This window comes from Thamnophis elegans, chromosome 7, assembly GCF_009769535.1.
Source record: "Thamnophis elegans isolate rThaEle1 chromosome 7, rThaEle1.pri, whole genome shotgun sequence".
In the NCBI taxonomy this organism is placed as follows: Eukaryota; Metazoa; Chordata; class Lepidosauria; order Squamata; family Colubridae; genus Thamnophis; species Thamnophis elegans.
The window spans coordinates 43,673,841-43,694,815 of NC_045547.1; the positions used below are offsets into that span (position 1 = coordinate 43,673,841).

General features: G+C 36.7%; 1 protein-coding gene across 2 annotated transcripts in view; it reads right to left on the reverse strand.

Moving 5' to 3' along the window:
* SYT1 (synaptotagmin 1) overlaps nt 1-20,975 on the reverse strand; it is a 111,376-nt gene that overhangs the window by 69,778 nt on the left and 20,623 nt on the right. The window contains exons 2-4 of one of the 2 annotated variants that reach the window (XM_032221550.1): nt 10,710-10,894; nt 1,982-2,098; nt 748-915 (exon numbers count right to left, since the gene is read on the reverse strand). In XM_032221550.1, the coding sequence (XP_032077441.1) occupies nt 748-915; nt 1,982-2,098; nt 10,710-10,894 (470 nt within the window). Of the gene's footprint in view, nt 1-747; nt 916-1,981; nt 2,108-10,709; nt 10,895-20,975 lie in introns of both variants that reach the window. The other variant, XM_032221549.1, reaches the window with a different exon arrangement.

The following is a 20,975-nucleotide window of genomic DNA, read 5'->3' on the forward strand; positions in this document are numbered from 1 at the left end:
TATTATATTCTGTATATTTTAAAAATGGTGCTTATTTCTGGATAAGTATATAAAGATTTCATTGTTATGCTTTGTAACAATGCATAAAAACCAGATTATCCTGGCCTATAATGGACCTGGCTCTAAACCTTCAGCGAAAATATCAAGTTTAAGGCTTCTCATTATCTTTCGTGAAGTTTCTAGCAGCTATGAATTCCAGTTTGAATCTCATTTCCATCTTGAAAAGGCTAGAAGGCTTAAGGAAATCATTATTTCACATGGTGTTAATAACCCTCAATTAACTGCCACACAGTACATGGAACAATGTAATATAATACTAATATAAATACATGTGTATAATAAAATTAATCAGGTGCTATTTTCTTTAAGAGGGAATAATACTCCATTCCCTTCAATAGGTCTGGTAGAAAAGGAATTATTGAACAATTCTTTGTTTTGCTGTATTTATTAACTTCCTTTCTAGGCAAATTTATAACCCATCTGCCAAGTCAGATCAGCTTTCATAACATCAAAGCAGTCAGTATGATAGCATCACAGTATATTGTTGTTTTTTAATAAAATCAGTCAGATTTAAGACAATATTAAGGAAACATAGAAAGCAGCTAGAATATTCTACTTGTCTTTAAGTATATTTTACAAGAAGTCAACTTCTGAAATAGGTATTACTTTAAATAAAAGTTCATTAGGTTAACAGTAACAATTAATTTAGTAAACACAAGTCATGAAAAAGTAAGGACATTATAATACCTTGAATGTAAATTGTTCATTGAAGACAGGGTTAAGGGTTTTCCTGTGAACTTTTGTCTCGTATTTCTTTTTTTTATCAGGAAGCAGGAAAACCTTCACATATGGATCAGATGTACCACCCATATCTAAAGCAGGCAGCTCAGCAGCTTGAATTATCCCTACCAGAAGCTGGAAAAAGAAATGAGTCAGAGGGAAAGAATTAGTTCAGCAAAATTTTAATCAGACATTTAAGGAGAACTCGGTGCATTAATACATACATACTAGTCTTTTCATTTTCTGATGCTCTTTGAGTCAGGAATATGTGAGGAATATATGAGAATAGTAAGGCCTATTAAATGTTTTGCTTTAAGTAGCAATAACAGAACTAACCTTTGACTTAAAGAATCCACCTTGGGCTCCCCCCCCCATATAATTAGTAAATTATATTTTAATCTAAAAATCAGCATACTGTTCATTTGGAAGATCTTAGGATATAGAATTCTTTATTTTTATTGGCCAAGTGTGATTGGACACGCAAGGAATTTGTCTTTGGTGTATATGCTCTCAGTGTACATAAGGAGAATAAAATACATTTATCAAGAATAAAAAAGATATAACACTTAATGATAGTCAAGGTTACTAATAAGCTATCAGATCATATTAGGAAACAAAAACAATATAAATTGAAAGATACAAGCAACATGGTTATAGTAATAAGTTGGAAGAGATAGAAACTAGTAAGGAAGAGAAAAATAATAGAAATACAGACTTAGTAAACTTTTTGATAGTGTTGTGGGAATTAGTTGTTTAGCAGAGTGATGGCATTTTGGAAATAACTGTCCTAGTGTCTAGTTGTTCTGGTGTGCAGAGCATAATTTTGAGGGTAGAAGTTGAAACAATTTATGTCCAGGATGTGAGGGGTCTGTAGATATTTTCACAGCCCTCTTTTTGACTTATGCAGTATACAAATCCTCAATGGAAGGCAGGTTTGTAGCAATATAACCAATGATAATCCAAATAAGTATTATTTAAAGAAATTTGACTTCCAAGGAAGATAGGACAAATTGAAGAAGTAAAGTCAATAACTACCACAAAGACCAAGGAACCAGTGAATAGATGGTTCTGTAGAACCTCTCCAGGTAAGGGACAAATGGAGATTAGCATTTATGCTCTAGGAGACCCCAGGACAGCACTTTTCTGCAGATTATCAATACTGGATTTTTCATAAAATTCTAAGATCACATTTGTTTCAAACCTGATTGTTCTGAAAGTCATAATCCAAGGAATATTGAATTTTCCCTAATTTCTCCTCTTCTTTGGCTTCTTCCTTGTCTTCTCCATCAGTCAATCCAGTTTCAGCATCATCATCATCCTTAAGGGCCTGTAAACAATTAAGAGCAATAAAAGTGCCAATAAAAACGACTGATTTATACGCAAAGCCCTAAAATAATCTCATCAAAAAAATCAAGCATTTTTGCTTGTAAAGCAAAAAAAGCAAGCATGATGGCATTATATTTTCTATATATATTTAGATTGATCCAAATATACAAAAGAATTATCAGCAGCAAGCAGCAAAATAGCTATGAAAGAAGGAAAAGGCCTCTCTTGGGGATATTGCAAGCAACAATTATTTCAATGCCTGAAACATAAAGAGAATGTCAACTTGATACTTAATTTTTAAAAATCAAATTGAATCAAACTGCTTGTCCAAAGACAGTTGTGAATAAGCATGCTATTAAATAAGTAAGGTTGCAAAGTTCTCCCAATTTAAACCAATTGTACATGCTGTGAATTACCTACATTAAAGCAAAGTGCTTCTGCAGAATTACTGCTATTTTAATGCATATAATTTCTTCAAAAAGTCAAATGTCAAACAGCTTCAATGTTTTTGTTTTCATTTAGGTTGAATGTAGAAGCAAAGGTACCATTAAGACCTTAACAAATGTATGGTCACAAAAAAATCAGGATTCCTTTCATTCTCTTTTTCTTTTCATCGGATATTAATTTAAAGATAGGCTGAACCAACGTGATTTAAAAATATCTCATTTTTAAACACTTGCAAATTTATCTGAAATAAAAAATCATTAATTTTAAGAAGGCACTGAGAGTAATTTCCAACACAGACTTTATAAAAAAGAAAGAAAAAGTTAAAAGTATTGATTGAAGCAGTATTTGAAACCAATTTCCATCAGATTATAATTTAGAGTTAAAAATGGATAGACAATATTTTGTATGCCAACGTTTGAGACTTACTTCCAAATATCCATGTTTAACATTTCAATCAACAGGCATGGTTTCTCAATAAATATGTTCAAGGATTTACTTCAGTTAAAGTTATAATCTGATATGTATCAGCTACATTGAATCTGATTAGATTTTTGAATAAATATCATGAGATTGCACTGTATTATTTTTTATTTAAAACAACAGGGAAAAAAGGTCCAGTGATTAACAATGAAATTTTAGGATTGCCAATTTTAGTTAGCATGAAACTTAAATTTGTTTCATCATGTATTTCTTAAAACAAAATAGGCTTAAAAGTTATATTTTAGGTGACACAAACTGTATGATTAAATGTACAAAAATATTACATCAATTGCTTCTTTTACAGTATGAAAATAAATTGTGATGTATGAGGAGAAAACTCTCATTCTTATTCTGGCAATTTACCTTTCTATTTTACTCTCTACACTTTTTTCTTTATATGTATGCCAACTGGCACTGATGGCTATTTGGGCTAATAGAATAGAATTAACTAATTTCTATAAAATAAATCTGATTCAACCTCATTTGGGATTCAAAGATAGTAGAATAAAGCCACAAATCACATGTTACTATATCATTTAATAAAATGTACTAAGAAAACAAGATAAAAAAGGATTTTTAAAATGTGCAACTCAGATGAAACCAAAAACAATCCCAATAAAGGAGAATATTTGTAGCTCAGGGTTGACATAAAGGGTTCTTGGTATTCTCTGAGCTTGCTTGTTTTCTTGCAGATGTTTCATTACTCAAACTAGGTAACATCATCAGTGGTAGTCTGAATCATGAGACCCAGTGCACAGTCACTAGCACTGATGATACCTAGTTTGGATCCTATTGCCCTATAAATTTTGGGCAGTGGATCCAGTGGAGCCTTTTCTGCTGTGGCCTCTGCCTTCTGGAATATTCTCCCATTAGAAGTGAGATTCGCTACCACACTCCTTCAGGAAGAACCTAAAAACATGGCTCTGCTGTTTGACCAGGAGCCCCAATAGGGGTTTGCTACTGTTGGAAGAAATGTCCTTCTGGGTTCAGTTCCAAGTAGGGAAAAGGACACTGGAAACATGAAAGCTGCTTGGAAAGATGGTTTAATGGTGGACAACAGTGGTGGGTTGCAGGCGGTATGCCCCGGTACGGGCATACCAGAGCCTGCCTGGAGCACCGGGTACTGTTCCGGTACGGTGCTCCGGAGGGCCCACCGCCCACTCGTGCTCCTTACCTGTCTTCAAAGTCTTTGGCACTTCTGTGCACGCGCATAGCGTGTACAGCGCCTTCGCAAAGCTCTGCCAAGAGCTGGAGCATTGCGGAGGTTCACGGAGGCATCGCTGGATGGTAAGAAGCATTCATGTGCTGTGCGTGTGTGCGAGTGCGCCACATGCATTCATGTGGAAGATGCATACCGGTTGCAACGGAATCCGGAACCCACCACTGGTGGACAGGATCACATGGCTTGAGTTCCTCAACAGAAAATGGGGATCACATGCTTCCAGATGTTGGGTGAAGAAGAAAGGAGAGAAAAGGGGACTTCCTGAGAGTTCCTGGGTTTTTTATACCCTCTGTTTGGCCCACCTCTCTGTTTCCTGTTCCTGTGTATGAAATGTATTCTGATTGGTTGTCAGATTCCTATGGGGGGGGTCTTAGCTAACTTTATAGGCTGTGTCTTTTGAGTCCATGTTTGATTGCCTTCCTTCTTCCCAGGTGCCCTGTGGTGAGATGGATAAAGTGCTAATACTATCATGCCTTAATCCCATCACCCTGAGGCTGAAGGGGGAGACTTTTGTTATATAGAATAGACCGGCTCAGACATTTTAATGGCCCATTGACAAATGTGGGAGGTATTAAGAGTGAGCCTGTTTCCTGCCTAAAATATGTTTCTCCATTTCTTATTCAGGGAAATATAATATTCTCCCTTTTTCAATATTTCTCAGGATATTTCATTTTTCTAGGAGACGGGTGGGTTAACTTCCTACACTACATTGGGAATGGCTGACAGGACAGAAAAGATTCTCACCCCTAAACTACCCATCATCTTGATTCTCAACTTTAATATTTTTATTCTAATTTTGATTTTTTAAAGCATTTTTAACTCTTCACTATATTGTAACCTATATAATACTATACTATATCCAGAGTGGCTGGATTAGTGAGAATGGCTACATAGAAATTTAATAAATAAATAAATAAAGATGGGAATAATATTGTTGATCATAAATACAAATTGATTCAGTCAGACATTTTCTTTGGGAGCTCACTTAAAGACTACGTTCCAACACTTTCTGTTGTGCTGTAGCTATTCCTTTCAGCCCTGTATGGTAGATCAGATATAGAAACCAATGACTATTTTAGTATAACAGCTACAGTTACAGTTACAGAAGTCAGAATAGGCTTCCGTCTCTATCTTTGTGTGAATCCTCAAGTTAGTGTCTTGGAATGACCTAAGCCATGCTAGTCTGTTATTTGTTACAGATCTTTTCACTTTCATTTGATGCCATTCCTATGCTCTCTATAATTCAATTGGAATGTACTACTTTGGAGAAATTTGTATTTTTTTTTCATACTCCATTTGGAATTGAATAGAGGCACTTCATTGATAGAAAATATAATGGTAAATTACATTAGATTATTCATCTTCTCTAATCCCCCTTTTAAAATAAATAATCTTGATCTTGATCTTCTGCAATGTTAGGTTTTTACACTTTCTATTACTAGAAATTATACTTGAATCCCAATAGCTCAATTTGAACATAAGATATACTCGCCATAAAATTTAACTAGTGGAAAAAAAAATTTCAGCCTGATATAATTTAAAGCGCTCTCCTCTCTGTTAACAAATTGTGACATAATAAAAGTTAGAGACTAATGATGCAATTATTTTTGAGACATGCTGCTAAATTCCTAATATTTTTTCAGTTTATTAGTTATATGATTAGGTCATCTCTTTCCACAAAGGTTGAACTAAAGCAAATATCCCTCCTCTTTCAAACAAGAAAAAAAATCATCAGAAAATTATACAGCCATTCTGGTACTTTGACATGTAACCAAAAAGAAGAATCAAAATCAGTGCACATCAAAATCTGAAATGTCTAACACTCTTCATCTTAGCATACATTACAGAGAATAAAGGAAATGAGTATTAAATCCTGTAATATAAATAAATCAATTTGGTTCAGCCTCTTGATGTGTGTAAAAGCTTTGCATAAATCTCAGGCTGAGGAGCCACAGCTATTGGGGCATTAAGTACATTAGAGATTTACTTCACATGTGTCCAAAGAGCAAAATAAACCTACCGCAAGTGACAATCCAGAACAGTCATGAGACACAACATAGATAAGGAGGACATAGAAGGAAGAAATAAAAATTAAAACATCCACACAAAAATATTAGTAAAACCATGGAGAAATGACCTTTTGCATATATTCTTTCTACTGAATCGTTTATTATACTTAAGACTTAAAATCTTTGACCTTTATTTTAAAGAAATATTTTCCTATGAATAGATTTCCTTAGATGCATAAGGATGTATATTATACACATAAAATAAATATGATGTACCCTGGAAATAAAACTTATTGAAAACAGAAGAATAAACATACAAATAAACTTGATTAGGGTAGGGGTAGTGAGATTCAAATAGGGGCATGCATTTAAAACATTTAATAGTTGTAAGGACAATGTAAAATATCCTTCAAAGTATCTTACTCAAGGCAACTTCATATTCTTGGTAATTGTGTGACAATGGTTTGGCCTTATTTCTGAATAAGCACATTTAAGGTAAATCTGATCACTATACCATTGGTTTTAAATTATATTCATGTGTTCTAAATGCTGTATTTACATGGAGTCTATTCACATGGACATGAAAAAAGGTTCTTTTGAATAATAACAGCATTTATGGTGTTATTAGAAAGATTAGAAAACATTTTTCCTGTATTCTCAAAACAGCCATCCCAAACCAGGTGCCTTCTAGAAAAAATAGACTTAAAATTGCATGCTCTTCACACAAGATGACCAATAAGGAAAAGGGCTACTCTGAAATTTACTTAGTAAGATGGAATTATACACAAACACCAAAGGAAAATGTTTATAGCTGATGCCCATGAAACAAGTTACTTATAGGTTGTTATACTCCCCCCCCCCCCGCTGTTACTAAATTAATCTTCTGGTCAGATATGATTTTTACTATGCATATTGTTTCTTTCTTTTAATTGTAGGTTGACCAGAATCACCAAATAACTTTTTGGTCATTTATCCAGATCTCAACACGTACAATGGAACATATTTAATAATATACTGTATCGTAGAAAAACTCTTTATTAAAAACACACAACAAAGTGCACAAAAATATAGTTAACAAAATACATTCAGTTTGTCCTATTAAAAAACATAACAGATGGTTATCATCATTAGAATCATTACCAAAACAGTGTTTCTCTTATATAGATCCCTAAAAGAGCAGTTTCAGACCTCTAATGAAATATTGATTACGATGATCATAACCAATCAGCAATTAAAGAATGACTCACAATGAGATGCATATTAGAAACAAATCTTTGGTATGACCAAAATGGGTCTCTGCTAAATCAGTTGTGAACTGTAACCCATTAGTTAAAGTTGTTCTTAAAATTTAAGGTTCTCAGTGATAACCCTAGTCATTATAGAATTCTCTATTGAAATGAAAACCTGTATAGTGCAACTGACTAGTGTACCTTTGACTGATTGTTTTAAGCATGTAACTCCCTTCTCCAAGCTAATAGGAAATTCACGTAAAGATATTGTAAATGTATTTACATAAACAATACATAAAATATACATATTCATCTATTTATCTGTCTGTCTTTCTGTCTGTCCACCCCCCTCTGTGTCTGTCTGTCTGTCTGTCTATCTCTTGAGGACATCTCAAGGAAAAGGATGATCCAGTGCCATAATGCAACTGAATTATTGAATTATAGTGTTGGACTATGTCTTCCACTTCATAATGAAAGGGAGAGATAAGAGATCAACAATGATGAAATAATTTTGTATTTATTGTATTAGTTACTTTTGCATTGAGTAAAATCCAATACAATTGTTAAACAATGAAAATGTGCTCTTGGCTTTTTGTTTGCATACATTTCATTACTTGACTAGGTCAGATCTTCAGTAGCACCAAGGATTCTACTGTTCAACCCTAAACTACTACATATTCTGTTGTCTTGGAACATAAATGATTATAATGTCAGTTCTAAAGCAACAGAAGGATTTCTATCACTATAGTTTAAATATATATTTGACTTAATTAGTCAAACATATGTACATTTGAGGAACAGCTAACATTTTAAAATCTCAGAGACAAAGGGAGAGGCCTTTGGCAAAATTACACCTTCATCCCTTAGCTCAGTTTTGTCCAGGGCAAGAGTGAGCAGAAAGTAGAAAGGTCTACTGGAAAAGTGAAACCAATTCTACCATTAAGTAGAATAAGACAGGAAAGTGATTTGTGTGTGTGTATATGTATGTGTGTGTGTGTTTTAAATCACATATAATTATTTTTATTTATTATTGTTTAATTGCTACAGCCAGGGACAGATCCTTAAGTGAATTTCCACATTAACTGTTGGAATAACTTACTTGAACAAAAGTAAGTAAAAGTAAGTAAAAGTACTTGAACAAAACAAATTATTGATTACTGTTAATTTTAATTTTAATTCTTTTTAAAAAATGTCATCAATTTTAATTGGGTTTGGGATATCCTATTTTACAACACTATTTAATTTCTTTTTAACTTTTGTATTATGTGTTTCTTTTAATGTTGTATGCCGCCCTGAGTCCTTGGGACAAGTGCGGCATATAAATCGAATAATCCTAAACCTAAACCTAAACCTAAGGTGACTGAACAATATTTATTACTTTGTATCAAGCAACAAATGGTTTTTGCTAATCCTAAAATCCCCAAAGAATCTTTCTTTAAATTTACCCAGGTTGGTGGGCTCATATTTGTTTAATGATAGAGCTAAGTAATAAAGTTCTAATCTTTTCATGTTTTTACCAATATGTTATTAGTATATAAATAATAGGACAAATGTCTCACCTATATTTGTAGCATTTATAACAGAAGTGCTTAATACAAGAATATACCAAAACTATCAAAGAAATTTTAATTCTGAATTCTTCTTCTTTCTTTAGGTGTTATTCTTTTGTTCTTCTATTGCAATAACTCTCCTTTAGAATATTAGTTTTATTTAATTTATAGAGCATTTTTATTTTCTGCACACACTTGCTTGACAAATCAAAAGTTGCATTTCCATGACACCAACATTCACATTTCACTGGGAGGAAGGGTGCTGTTGTTAAAGGGCATTTACATAGCACCCCCAAAAGAATTTACCAGTAACTAGCAATATACATAACCTAAGGGCTATTCTTTATTCATATATCAGTGATATAAATTGATTACAGATAATGGTATCAATGAAAAGCTATTCTTCATTCTCTTCCTCTTTCATCAAATAATGAAAATTTGAAATAAGAGAAGTAATTTTTATAATTTATATTCTAGTATTTAGCAATCATTGCTTTAAAAAGAAGTGGGGAAAAAATCAAACTATTTGATCAAAAAACCCTTATGTTTTGATGTTAATAAGATGGGCTGAGGTTAATTTGGGATAAAGAAATGGCAGTCCCAATAACCTGGGCTATACCTTATTACAAGTAGGCTTAAGGATCCAGAATAATATGCTATAGAAGGAATAACAGAATATCCTTTATTTGTGCACTAGATAACTTGGTGTTTATTTCTAATTAAATATGCATATAAAAGAATAAATCAACCTAGAGTTTTAACTCAAAGCACAAATGACCAGGCTCGAATGATCATGCTTTAGATACATTATGTAAAAAGCTAGCTCTCTGGAGAAGCTTCTATTTTGGGACAGGTGGAAGGAAAGAAAAGAAGAGGAAGACCATCAACAAGGTGAATGGACTGAGGTACAGTGGCAAAGGGTGTACTTCTAGAAGACTTGAAGGACCAGGTTAGGGACATATCATGAACAAAATTTTACTATGGGTTTGCTAAGAATCAACATTACTGCCTTAATAGCAGATAATCAATCAATAAAATAATAATTTTCTTGGTTGTCCATTGGTTGCCAAACTTTCCAGACACAATATGATGGCTAGATATTCTTAAACTACCTCAACTGTCATGAAATTTTAAGTAGTAATCACAAACTCTTATTCCCGATTTTGGTGTTCTCATCTGGTGTTCTCATTAGGTGTTTTGTCACCTAAGATTACCAAAATCTTATCAAATTTGATGATCGCAAAATTTTAAACCAAATAAATAAATAAAACATTACCTTGAGGGGGAATCTCAATGTGGTTTTGTGAGATGACAGATAACTCAGCCATCTTGGTTACTATGCTGTGAACTCCTTCTTAGACATATCAATACCTATTATGTGTTGTAAACCTAGTACACCTAATAAACTTCAAATGTTCTGAACCTGAGCTACAAGTTTGAAAACACCCAGGATCTGCATCTATAGCGGCCCAAACTCAAATTAAGGGTGCTGATCAAGAAAACAGTGTGACAGAAATTTAAAAAATTTCCAGTATAACAATTGTAACTTGACAATTTTCAATATAGTACATAATATCATTATCTCAGACTGTGTATTTGAATATTTAAATACACAGTATACAGTATAAAATACAGTATAAATTTAAGAACATGGTATATACTTTACCTGATCTTTCAAGTTCTTGCCTAAATCTTTTACATCTTTCATGTTAATTGCATTCTTCCCTCCCTTCTCCTTGCCCTTCTTCTTGTTTTTCTTTTTGAACAAGCATTTCTTACACAGACAGAAACAGCAGGTAAGGACTAATAGGACGGCAACTATGGCTATGGCTATTAAGGCCCAAGGTGGCACTGTGAAGAGAAAATACACACAAGATAGAGTAACACATTGTTAATCAAGAAGGCAAAGACAAAAGGTATATATATTTTTAGTAAAATTAGCATAGTATAGTTAGCAATCATTTACAGTATATCTAATGATAATAGAAGATAACAAGATACAAAGACCTGCAAATAGAAACAGAATGACTGTGGCAAAAGAAAACAGAAGTAATACCAATAGTAATAAATGCCTTGGATGCAATCCCAAAACAACTGGAGCACCAATTGAATTATAAATTCACCACCAGTCAATTGCAATTGGCAGCTGTACTCAGAAAGGATTACATCTTGCAATGATACCTCTAACACCATCAAATATCAACATCTGCCTATCCCAGGTCCTTGGGATTGACTGAAGAGGTGGATAAAAATGTCAAATCCAGTCTAACTCTGAGCAACCAATCATAATAATAATTGCAAAATGCAGCTTTGCTTGAAACAGGTTATATCCTGCGGCAATATCTTTAACACCATCAAACAATATGATCTGCGTATCCCAGGTCCATAGGAAGACAAAATGGATAAAAATGCCACATCTACTTTAAACATCTGGCTGAATGTGTAATGAATCACAATAATAATATTGACCTATCATTGGATTTTATAGCCTCACTAGATTAAGAAAAAATGGCATACTGATAAATCTGAATTATCCATTGAAACCAACAGGAAATCACAGTGCATAGGCAATTGCAATTCTTCAGAAAAAACAGTTTGAGTTTTATGACCTTCCAATTTTTCTTCTGCTGAGGGAAGCTTGAGTTTAACATAAAACTACCCTCATAACCCACCTTGCATTGTAGACTGGAAAATAAAGCAACCTTCAAGTCAGCAGGAGCTGGTTATCCAGATCTTAAGAAAACAAGTGTTAAGTGATCTGAACAGTCACATATAAGCACCCTTTATGCAATTGCTGTTGCTTTTTCTTGACAATGACTCAGATGCAGGTCACAGTGATATTAAGTGAAGGTCAATGACTATCCAGTAGAAATAAATTTATATTATGAATGAATGTTCATAAATTACAGGCATTATACAAATGAAATAAATATGTGTGAAACTGGTTTGTGTGTGTGTGTGTGTGTGTGTGTATAAAAGAGAAACAATCTATTAAAAACCTCTGTAAAATCAGAATGATGTGTAGGCAGCATTTCTATCATATAAAGCAAGGTTCATTCCTGCCAGTTCTAACCTCTTCTATAGAAGAGGTTCCACAAATCTACAGTGCTGTTTAGAACCGGTTCCAGCTCCCGCCCCCCACCCATCCACACATCATCAAGATGAAGAGCGAGAGGAGGAATTCTGGGAGTTGAAGTCCACAAGTCTTAAAGCTGTCAAGTTTCAACACCCCTGGGGGTTTTTTCCTAAAGGGTTAGGGGTGCAAGGGTCTTGTAACTTGACAGCTTTAAGATTTGCGTGCTTCAAATGCCAGAGTTTCTGAGCCAACATTTTGGTTGCTAAGCAAGAGCGTTGTTAAATGAATTTCACAACATTTTACAAGTTGGCCACATCCACACAGTCACATGGCCAGCAAGCCACTCCCACCCAGTCACATGGCCAGCAAGCCACTCCCACAAAGCAGGCCACACCTACAGAAGAGGTTCTAAAACTTTTTGAAACCCACCACTGGTTCATAGTGACTATGAAAGAAAGCTGTACTTAACTGGAATCAGAGTTTTAAGTCAACAAAGGTCATGCAGTGAAATAAATCATGTTACTTGGATGGCATAATTCTATTCAGCTCTCCTATATTGCTATCACATTTTTCTGAAATGTGTAAAAATCTTGTAAAAAGATTTTAAAGCAAGCATATATGCTTGCTCCCAGAAAAGTATACAATCTGTCTGATGCAGAAAATATTCTTCTAAACAACTTACAGAGAAATCTCTACAATTACTTGCAAAAGTGAATGGCATTTGAGAGACAATACCCAAGAATTATAAAAGAAAAATGTACGGAGTAAGTGCAGTTCAAATTAACTGGACAACATAGTAAATATCAAAAGTTAATATTTCTTTGTTGAAAGTTTTATAAAAGTAGTTGCCAGTACAGCCATTTATTGATACTTATTAATTTCTGGCATGTACATTGTGACCTGCCCAATTATGAGACTTGTGGATTACTTATTTTTGTTAGCTCCTATAATTGTGCATTGGTTGTGATTATTCTTTGGGAGTTGGATTTTAGGAGGGATTTTGGCTGAATGAATAATTTAAAATGTTTTTTGTGCATCAGGATCTGTTCAAGAAAGCTGCTATCTAAGGAAAAGACATGGGGAGGGTCCATTCATAGTATATGCCAACATTTAAAATGATCAGATGAATCAATACTCTTCTTTCAAGACACTATTTGTTAAAACATAAATTCAAGAGTTATTTCAGTATTGTGGACACCATTTTGACATCTCCATTTACAAGACATTTGAAAAAAAAAATCTTTGTGCATTCAATCTGAAGCTCTGAAAAAGTCTGTAGTGCATTTGGGTGACCTTCTTATTTTTGACTAAGAACTTTTTCAACCAGGTGAACAATTTTCTGTTCCAACCAAGTGAATAGAACGGAAAATGAAATAATAAATGGCCAGAGCTGCTAAATGTGCAAAGGTTTTAGCAGAAGACATGATACAGAGACACTGGTAACTACTGTCCCTAGTGTTAGATTATGAAGATAATTTTTTATTATGCTTCTTAAGAAATCATTAATTGCATCATTAAAGAAAATTAATGGAATCTACATGTCCATATTGATTATTTGTGATTCTGAAATAGTCTTCCTTTTCTTTAAAATCTGCATAAGCAATTCTAATAGGACATCTCACAGAAAAAGAGAAACACAAATTAGGAAAAAACCAGAGTCTAGAAGCACCTTTTCTGACCAACATATTTATTAAAAATATTTTATTTGCAGCTCACAAAGGTTTATGCCTTTCAATACAACTTGTTAGTTAGAAAAAATGCTGCCAGACTTCTGATTTTTTCCTGTTATAAACTATCATGACTGTCTTCCTACAATGTCTAAAAGAAAAAGAAAGGAAATGAGGTTAATGCTATGACAGATATATATAAAACTAATGATACAACAGCTGACAATTGTGTGGGTTGGTCACATACAGCTACTATTACCTAAATTATTTATTCTGTATTGCACAGCAATATATTTGAAATCAATCTGTTTATAAATTTCAGTAGATAAACTACTTCAAGCTTAAAGCAACAAAACTTCAACACAGAGCTTTAAACCAGAACAACTGCTAACTTTGTTTTTAAAAGCCAAAGGGGAATTATATCTGCCTTAATTGGATTAAAATAAATATTGCCATAAATAAATATTTTTTCATTATATTATCACAATTAAATGCACACTTTTAAAAAGCTACATTTTTTTTTGTTTGGAAGAGAACATCTAGTTCTAGAACATACAGTCACAAACCAGATTTTTTTTTGGTCAGGTCAACATGTAATTTTTTTTCAGAACTCTCAAAACATGTGATCAAACTCATTACATTAAACACGGGGAAGCCTTTAATCATATGTGCACTATACAGACTCAATTTGACATCATGAGATTATTCGAATTAGAATTTGTGAGACATGTCACTATAACAACAGCAACAGCAGCAACAACAAGAAGAAAAAAGCAGCAGGATTTTTTGCTCATCCTGCAAACAAGGTCATTACAAAGAATGAAAGTCACCAGATTGGCAAAGTGGGAGAATGATAAAAGACTCGGATTTCTGGTGCTGAACAATGCTGCTTCCCAAACACCTTGCTAATATTGAGTGCTTTTGAAAGCTTTTTGGCACAGAGTGAGTTGTCACTGAAAATTTAAGTATGTCTCTGAATTGAAAAGAGAAGCAAGGAAGACATTCTATTAGATGAGTCACTTGGCGCAAAAAAACTGATATAAGAAATAAGTGCCATTACACTTTGGGGAAATAAATTATATATCTCTTACTATCTAATCTATCTGTCCATCTATCTCTGCCCCATACACATATAAAGCACTTAAGCAGGAACTTCTTCCTTGACAAGTGTTTTCAGCTATTTCATGCTGCAAAGAATGCCACCTTCCTAGACTAACCATAAAAGGGTTGTTCTATAAACACAAAGAAAGCCATTTCCGAGATGCATTTAAAGATAATGGCCAGGTTGCTTTAGTTTCCATTCCAGAGTATTTAACAGTATTATTATGTCGACAATGATTGATTGCAGGACTTGGCTTTTCTGCACAAAAAGCATAATTTCTGACTGGCTTGATAGTAGAACAGTAGTGGTCATTAACTTTGTTGCAGGAACTACTGCCATGGTGATAAATGGATTTTGTTTGCATTAGCTTCTGGAGACAGAAAGCATCATTTAATCTCATTAGTGAAAACTAATCAACTGCAAACTTAGATCATCTCCAGAGCTAAACAAGAAGACTGTTTTCCCCCCCTGTTTGTTTGATTTAGAAGTGCACTATAATAAGACAATGAAAAATAATAGGATCCTTGGGACTGTAAGTGCATCCACCTATGAACTAAATACATGTGCCTCCTGGCTGGTCAAGGCCACCAGGGAGATGACACATGGGGGGTCCAAGCAATGATTAACTTATCCTTGAGGAAGTGGGTCCTTTTAAAGTAGCATTGGGAATGGCCTAGTTGGTATCCTGGGGGAGGCGTTTTTGCCCTCCCTGGACTCTGAGGTTTTTTTCGACCCTCCGGGAGGCACTCTGGAGATAGAAAACAGGCCTGTTTCCAGCCTTTCTGAACTTCCAGTAAGCCTGTTTTTTGCCCTCTCTGAGCCTCCGCACCCCCCCTGCATTTACCTGCATCCAAAAAGGAACACATGGAGACTCCTGAGAGGGGCAGAGTGGGTGGGGCCAGCCAGGAATGGGATTTGGGGGTTCTTCAAACTGCACAGAATCTTAGCTAGAGGTTCTTCTGAACCCTGCGAACCCCCTGTCTATAGAACATCTTGCCCCCGGAGGCAAGATTGGCCTCACTCTTCTACCCTTTGGAGGAGCGTTAAGACCTGGCTCTTGAACTAGCATCTTAATGTAAATCTGGGGGTGGGGATTGGTGGCTTAAAGGCACTCCCTCTGTCCTTTTATCTTTTTATCTTTGTTTTTATTTGTAAACTGCCAGAGTCACTTAGACAGGAGATGTATAAATTTGATAAATAAATAAATTCCTTTCCATTCTTCATGTTTCTGAATGAATGCTAATACTAAGTAACCTCAATTTGAGTGGCTGACAGTGAGGTACCATTTGCTGTTCCAAGGCAACAAAATATCTTTGGCTAATTTGGTTGCTTTTAACTTTTGAATTAACTTGTCCATTTAACTTGTGAATTCTGCATCCCCATCTCTTTTAGAATCCCTGCTCTCTTCTCTGAATTTCAGCTTCTGGATATATTACAAAAGGTTTATTAATAGATCTTGAATTGAGTGTGATTTTTAGAAATACACGAATTAATGTTTAGATTATACTAAGTATGATACAGTATATAGAAAATATGTTTGTTGATAACAAGATGCGAGATAATATGCATAGTCATATAGATCAGCATGCTACTGTAAATGAAACACCAGGATCTCTTGGGGGAAAAACCCATGGAATACAGGTAAATTTTACTCGCTGATTAAAACAGACTAATCTTCTATTTTAAACTCAGTAGGAGGGTAGCTTCTTGTTAAAATTTAAAGATATATCAGGAGAATCTTGATATTGTTTCCTTAAGAGGAAGGGGAAAAACTATATTAAAGTAGCATGCAAACTGCTCTGAATTATTTATTTATTTAAAACATTTATATAGCTGCTCATCTTATAATCAACTCTGGGCAACTTCCAATCAAAAATTAAAACAGCATAAAAGCCATATTAAAACTATAAAACTAAACATATTAAAAATGACAAAAATCATCTCCTCTTATACCAGCACTTGATGGGAAAGCCAGGTCTTCAACCCTTTATGGAAAGCTAGGCAGGCAGAGGGCTTGTAATCTTTGGGGACAGAGTGCTCCAAAGGGCAGCGACTGTCCACAGAAAAGATAGGATTCCTAGCTCCCATTACATGGCAAAATTTGGGGAAGGGACTAGAAATGTGCCCATCCTATCTTACCTGGTAGGACAGGTAGCTGTCTTTAGGGAAAGATGCCTACAGATAATCTTTAAACGGGGTTTAAAGGTGATGAGAAAGAAAATATGAATTTCTGGATGGATATTAGTTTTCTGACTCTATCAATGCTAATAATGTTCAATAATGTTTATTGAATATTATTTTCCTGTCTTTTTACTCTATCTTGAAAATTATATTCTCCTTTTTATTCTTAAGGTTTCATATTGCTTAGTCTACTTTTTTATCTTGCAACCACCTTACTGGTTTCTGAAGATATACAATTAATTGTACAATCCTGCTGATGTTACAGGTTCAAATAATTGTTGATTACCTCTAACAAAGTTTTCATTAGGGAATAAGCAAGAACATAGCTGCCTCTTTAGTTAATGCCAGCTTACTTGCCAAAATAAAAGTGATAGCCCGGGTTTCTGCAAGAAAAGCAATTACTCATAAACTCTTATATAATTACCCCATATAGTCCTAATATATCAACTATTACCTGGACCCCTTCCAGTCCGGCTTCAGACCTGGTTACAGCACAGAAACCGCTTTGGTCGCATTGACCGATGATCTCTGGAGAGCCAGGGATGGAGGCCACGCCTCCATCTTGGTTCTTCTTGACCTCTCGGCGGCTTTCGATACCATCGACCATGGTATCCTTCTGCGACGACTGCGGGAGGTGGGGGTGGGAGGCACTGTTTTGCAGTGGTTCTCCTCCTACCTCTCGGACAGGTCGCAGTCGGTGTTGGTAGGGGGACAGAGATTGACCACGAGGCCCCTAACATATGGGGTGCCGCAGGGGTCGGTCCTGTCCCCCGTACTATTTAACATCTACATGAAACCGCTGGGCGAGATCATTCGGAGGCACGGGATAAGATACCACCAATATGCGGACGATACGCAGTTGTATCTGTCCGCCCCGTGGCAACTCAATGAAGCGGTGGATGTGATGAGCCAGGGTCTTGAGGCCGTCAGGGACTGGATGCGGGCTAACAAGCTTGTACTCAACCCGGAAAAGACCGAGTGGCTGTTGTGTTTCCCTCCCAATAATTTGGTTAGCGTTCCACCGCTCAGGCTGGGGGGCCAAATTTTACACCCCTCAGACAGGGTTCGCAACTTGGGAGTCCTCCTGGACCCACAGCTGACCTTTGATCACCACCTGTCGGCTGTGACCAGGGGGGCATTTGCCCAGGTTCGCCTGGTGCGCCAGTTGCGACCCTACCTGAATCGGGAGGCCCTCACAACAATCACTCGCGCCCTCATGACCTCTAGGCTGGAATACTGCAACGTGCTCTACATGGGGCTGCCCCTGAAGAGCATCCGGCGACTTCAGCTAGTCCAGAATGCGGCCGCGCGAATGATTGTGGGTGCACCTCGGTTCACCCACATAACACCTATCCTCCGCGAGCTGCGCTGGCTACCTGTTGATCTCCGTGTGCGCTTCAAGGTGCTTCTTACCACCTATAAAGCCCTCCATGGTAGTGGATCTGGGTACTTGAGAGACCGCCTCCTGCCGATTACCTCCTCGAGACCGATTAGATCTCATAGATTAGGCCTCCTCCGAGTGCCATCTGCCAGCCAGTGCCGGCTGGCCACTACGCGGAGGAGAGCCTTTTCAGTAGCAGCTCCGACCCTCTGGAACGATCTCCCCGTGGAGATTCGTACCCTCACCACCCTTCAGACCTTCCGCGTAGCCCTCAAGAGCTGGCTATCCCGCCAGGCCTGGGGGTAAAGATTTGATCCGCCCCCACCCGAATGTTGAATGAATGTTGTTTATTTTTTAATTATGTGTTATGTTATATGTTACTGTTTGTATCCCCTCCCTATAAGTTGTTAGCCGCCCTGAGTCCCCTCAGGGAAAAGGGCGGCCTATAAATAAACTTATTCCTATTTCCTATTCCTATTTAATAATTTTGATTTAATTAAACATAGGTCTGTTATTGTAAATGGAACTGTAAGCAACCTGTCTTTTTTTTCTTGGCTTTCAGGAAGAAATGCAAACAAAGCCACATAAAATTCAAGTACTCTCATGGTCTCAGCATTTATTCATGGTTTACAACTAGGCAATAGTTTTCACCTTTCTCAAATTATCTCAAATTATTTATGTTACATTTATGAAAAACTGTGGAAATTAAGTTAACAAAAAACAAAACAAAACCCAACCCTACCCTCCCATAAAAGAGGTCAAATTGTCACACATCTGTATAAAATAAACTCACTGGAATAAAGCAGTGTTTCTCTCAAGACTCACTTTTAAAAATGATAAGAGCACTCCAAATAGTTTTTGTTATTGTAGATCAGTGATGGCTAACCTTTTGTGGATCGCATGCCAAATGTGGGGGGAGCACAGGGGGGTTGTCGTGTTATGTGTGTGACCCCAGTGCACATGCATGTGTGCCCCCCACATGCATGCGTGTGCGACCAGCGCTCCCCCATTTGGTGTACTTTTTTTGCCCTCCCCAGGCTCCAGAGGCTTTCTAGGAGCCTGGGGAGGGTGAAAACAGCCCTCCACCACCTGGAGGCCGTCCAGAGACTTCAGGAGATTCCCCGAAGCCTCCGGAGGGCGAAAAATGGCCCAATGGGCAACCCGGAAGTTTGGGAATAGTGACTTCCGGTTTGGCCGTATGGCTATTTTTTGCCCTCGGGCCTTCAGGGAAGCCTCCTGAAGGCTCCGGAGGGCGAAAAACAGCCCTATGAGCCAATCAGGACTTTCAGTTTGGCCATAGAACGGTATGGCCAAACCAGAAGTCCGTTCCCAAATGGTTTGTCCATAGGGCCAGTTTTTCACTCTCCGGAGGCTTCAGGGAAGCTCCTGAAGCCTCTGGAGGGCCTCTAGGGGGTGGGGGGACTGTTTTTCCCCTTCCCATGTGCCATAGGTTTGCCATCACAGTTATATATTATATTAAGAGTCTGCAAACTTGGCAACTTTAAGAGTTCCCAGAATTCCCCAACCAGCCACAATTCTTGAAGTCACCAGGTTTGAAGACCCCTGGGATATATTGTCAATATTTACTGGATTCCACTGCCATTACTGCTTCTTGTGAATGTTTGATGGAATTATTTTTAAATATAGGCTGGCAAACAATTTGCCAGTTCATGAGAGGGAATATTCCGAGAGTCTTAGACCACACTTGGAGAAATATTAGTATACAATGTAGAAAATTGCTTTTATATCTACTTATGAAGAACTCCATGGAGATGTCTTTGGACAGCGGTGGCCCTTCAGCTTGGAAATGGAGGTGAGCACCGCCCCCTAGAGTTGGGAATGACTAGCACATAGGTGCGTGGAGAACCTTTACCTTTAAACTCCTAGTGAAAAATGTTCATGCTTGTTTAGAGTTAGACAAGAGAGTAGGTTGGGTCTTAGTTTTTAAGTTTTACCGAGGCCTCATTAGGTATTTACCCAAAAGACACCTCTGAACTTTTTCTTAAAAATAATCTGTAAAACATTAGAACATCAAGAAAAAAGGAGCATAAAAAGAGCTGGATCTCAGAATATAAAAAATGTTTACATTGTATGAGGCAGTGGTGGGTTTCAAATCCCGTTCCAACCGGTATAGTTGGAACGGGGCTGGCGGCATCTTCATGGACGCATGCAGCATGCACATACACACGACAGTGTCTGTGTGCATTCAAGCACCTCTACAATGCTCCGCAATGTTCCAGCTGCTCTGCGGAGTGTCGCGCAGGCGCTCTACGCACCATGTCCCTGCGCAGAAGCGCAAAAGCCTTTAAACTCTGGTAAGGAGCTCAGGTGGGCCCTCTGGAGCACCATACCGGAATGGTATCCGGTGCTCCGGGCTGGCTCCGGTACGCTCGTACCGGGCATACTGCCTGCAACTCACCACTGGTATGAGGGTACTTATGTGGGGAATCACATTTGTTTCAATACATTAAAAAAACTGCATATTCAACGGGGCTGGCTTGGATGAAAAGCCATGTCACAGTATT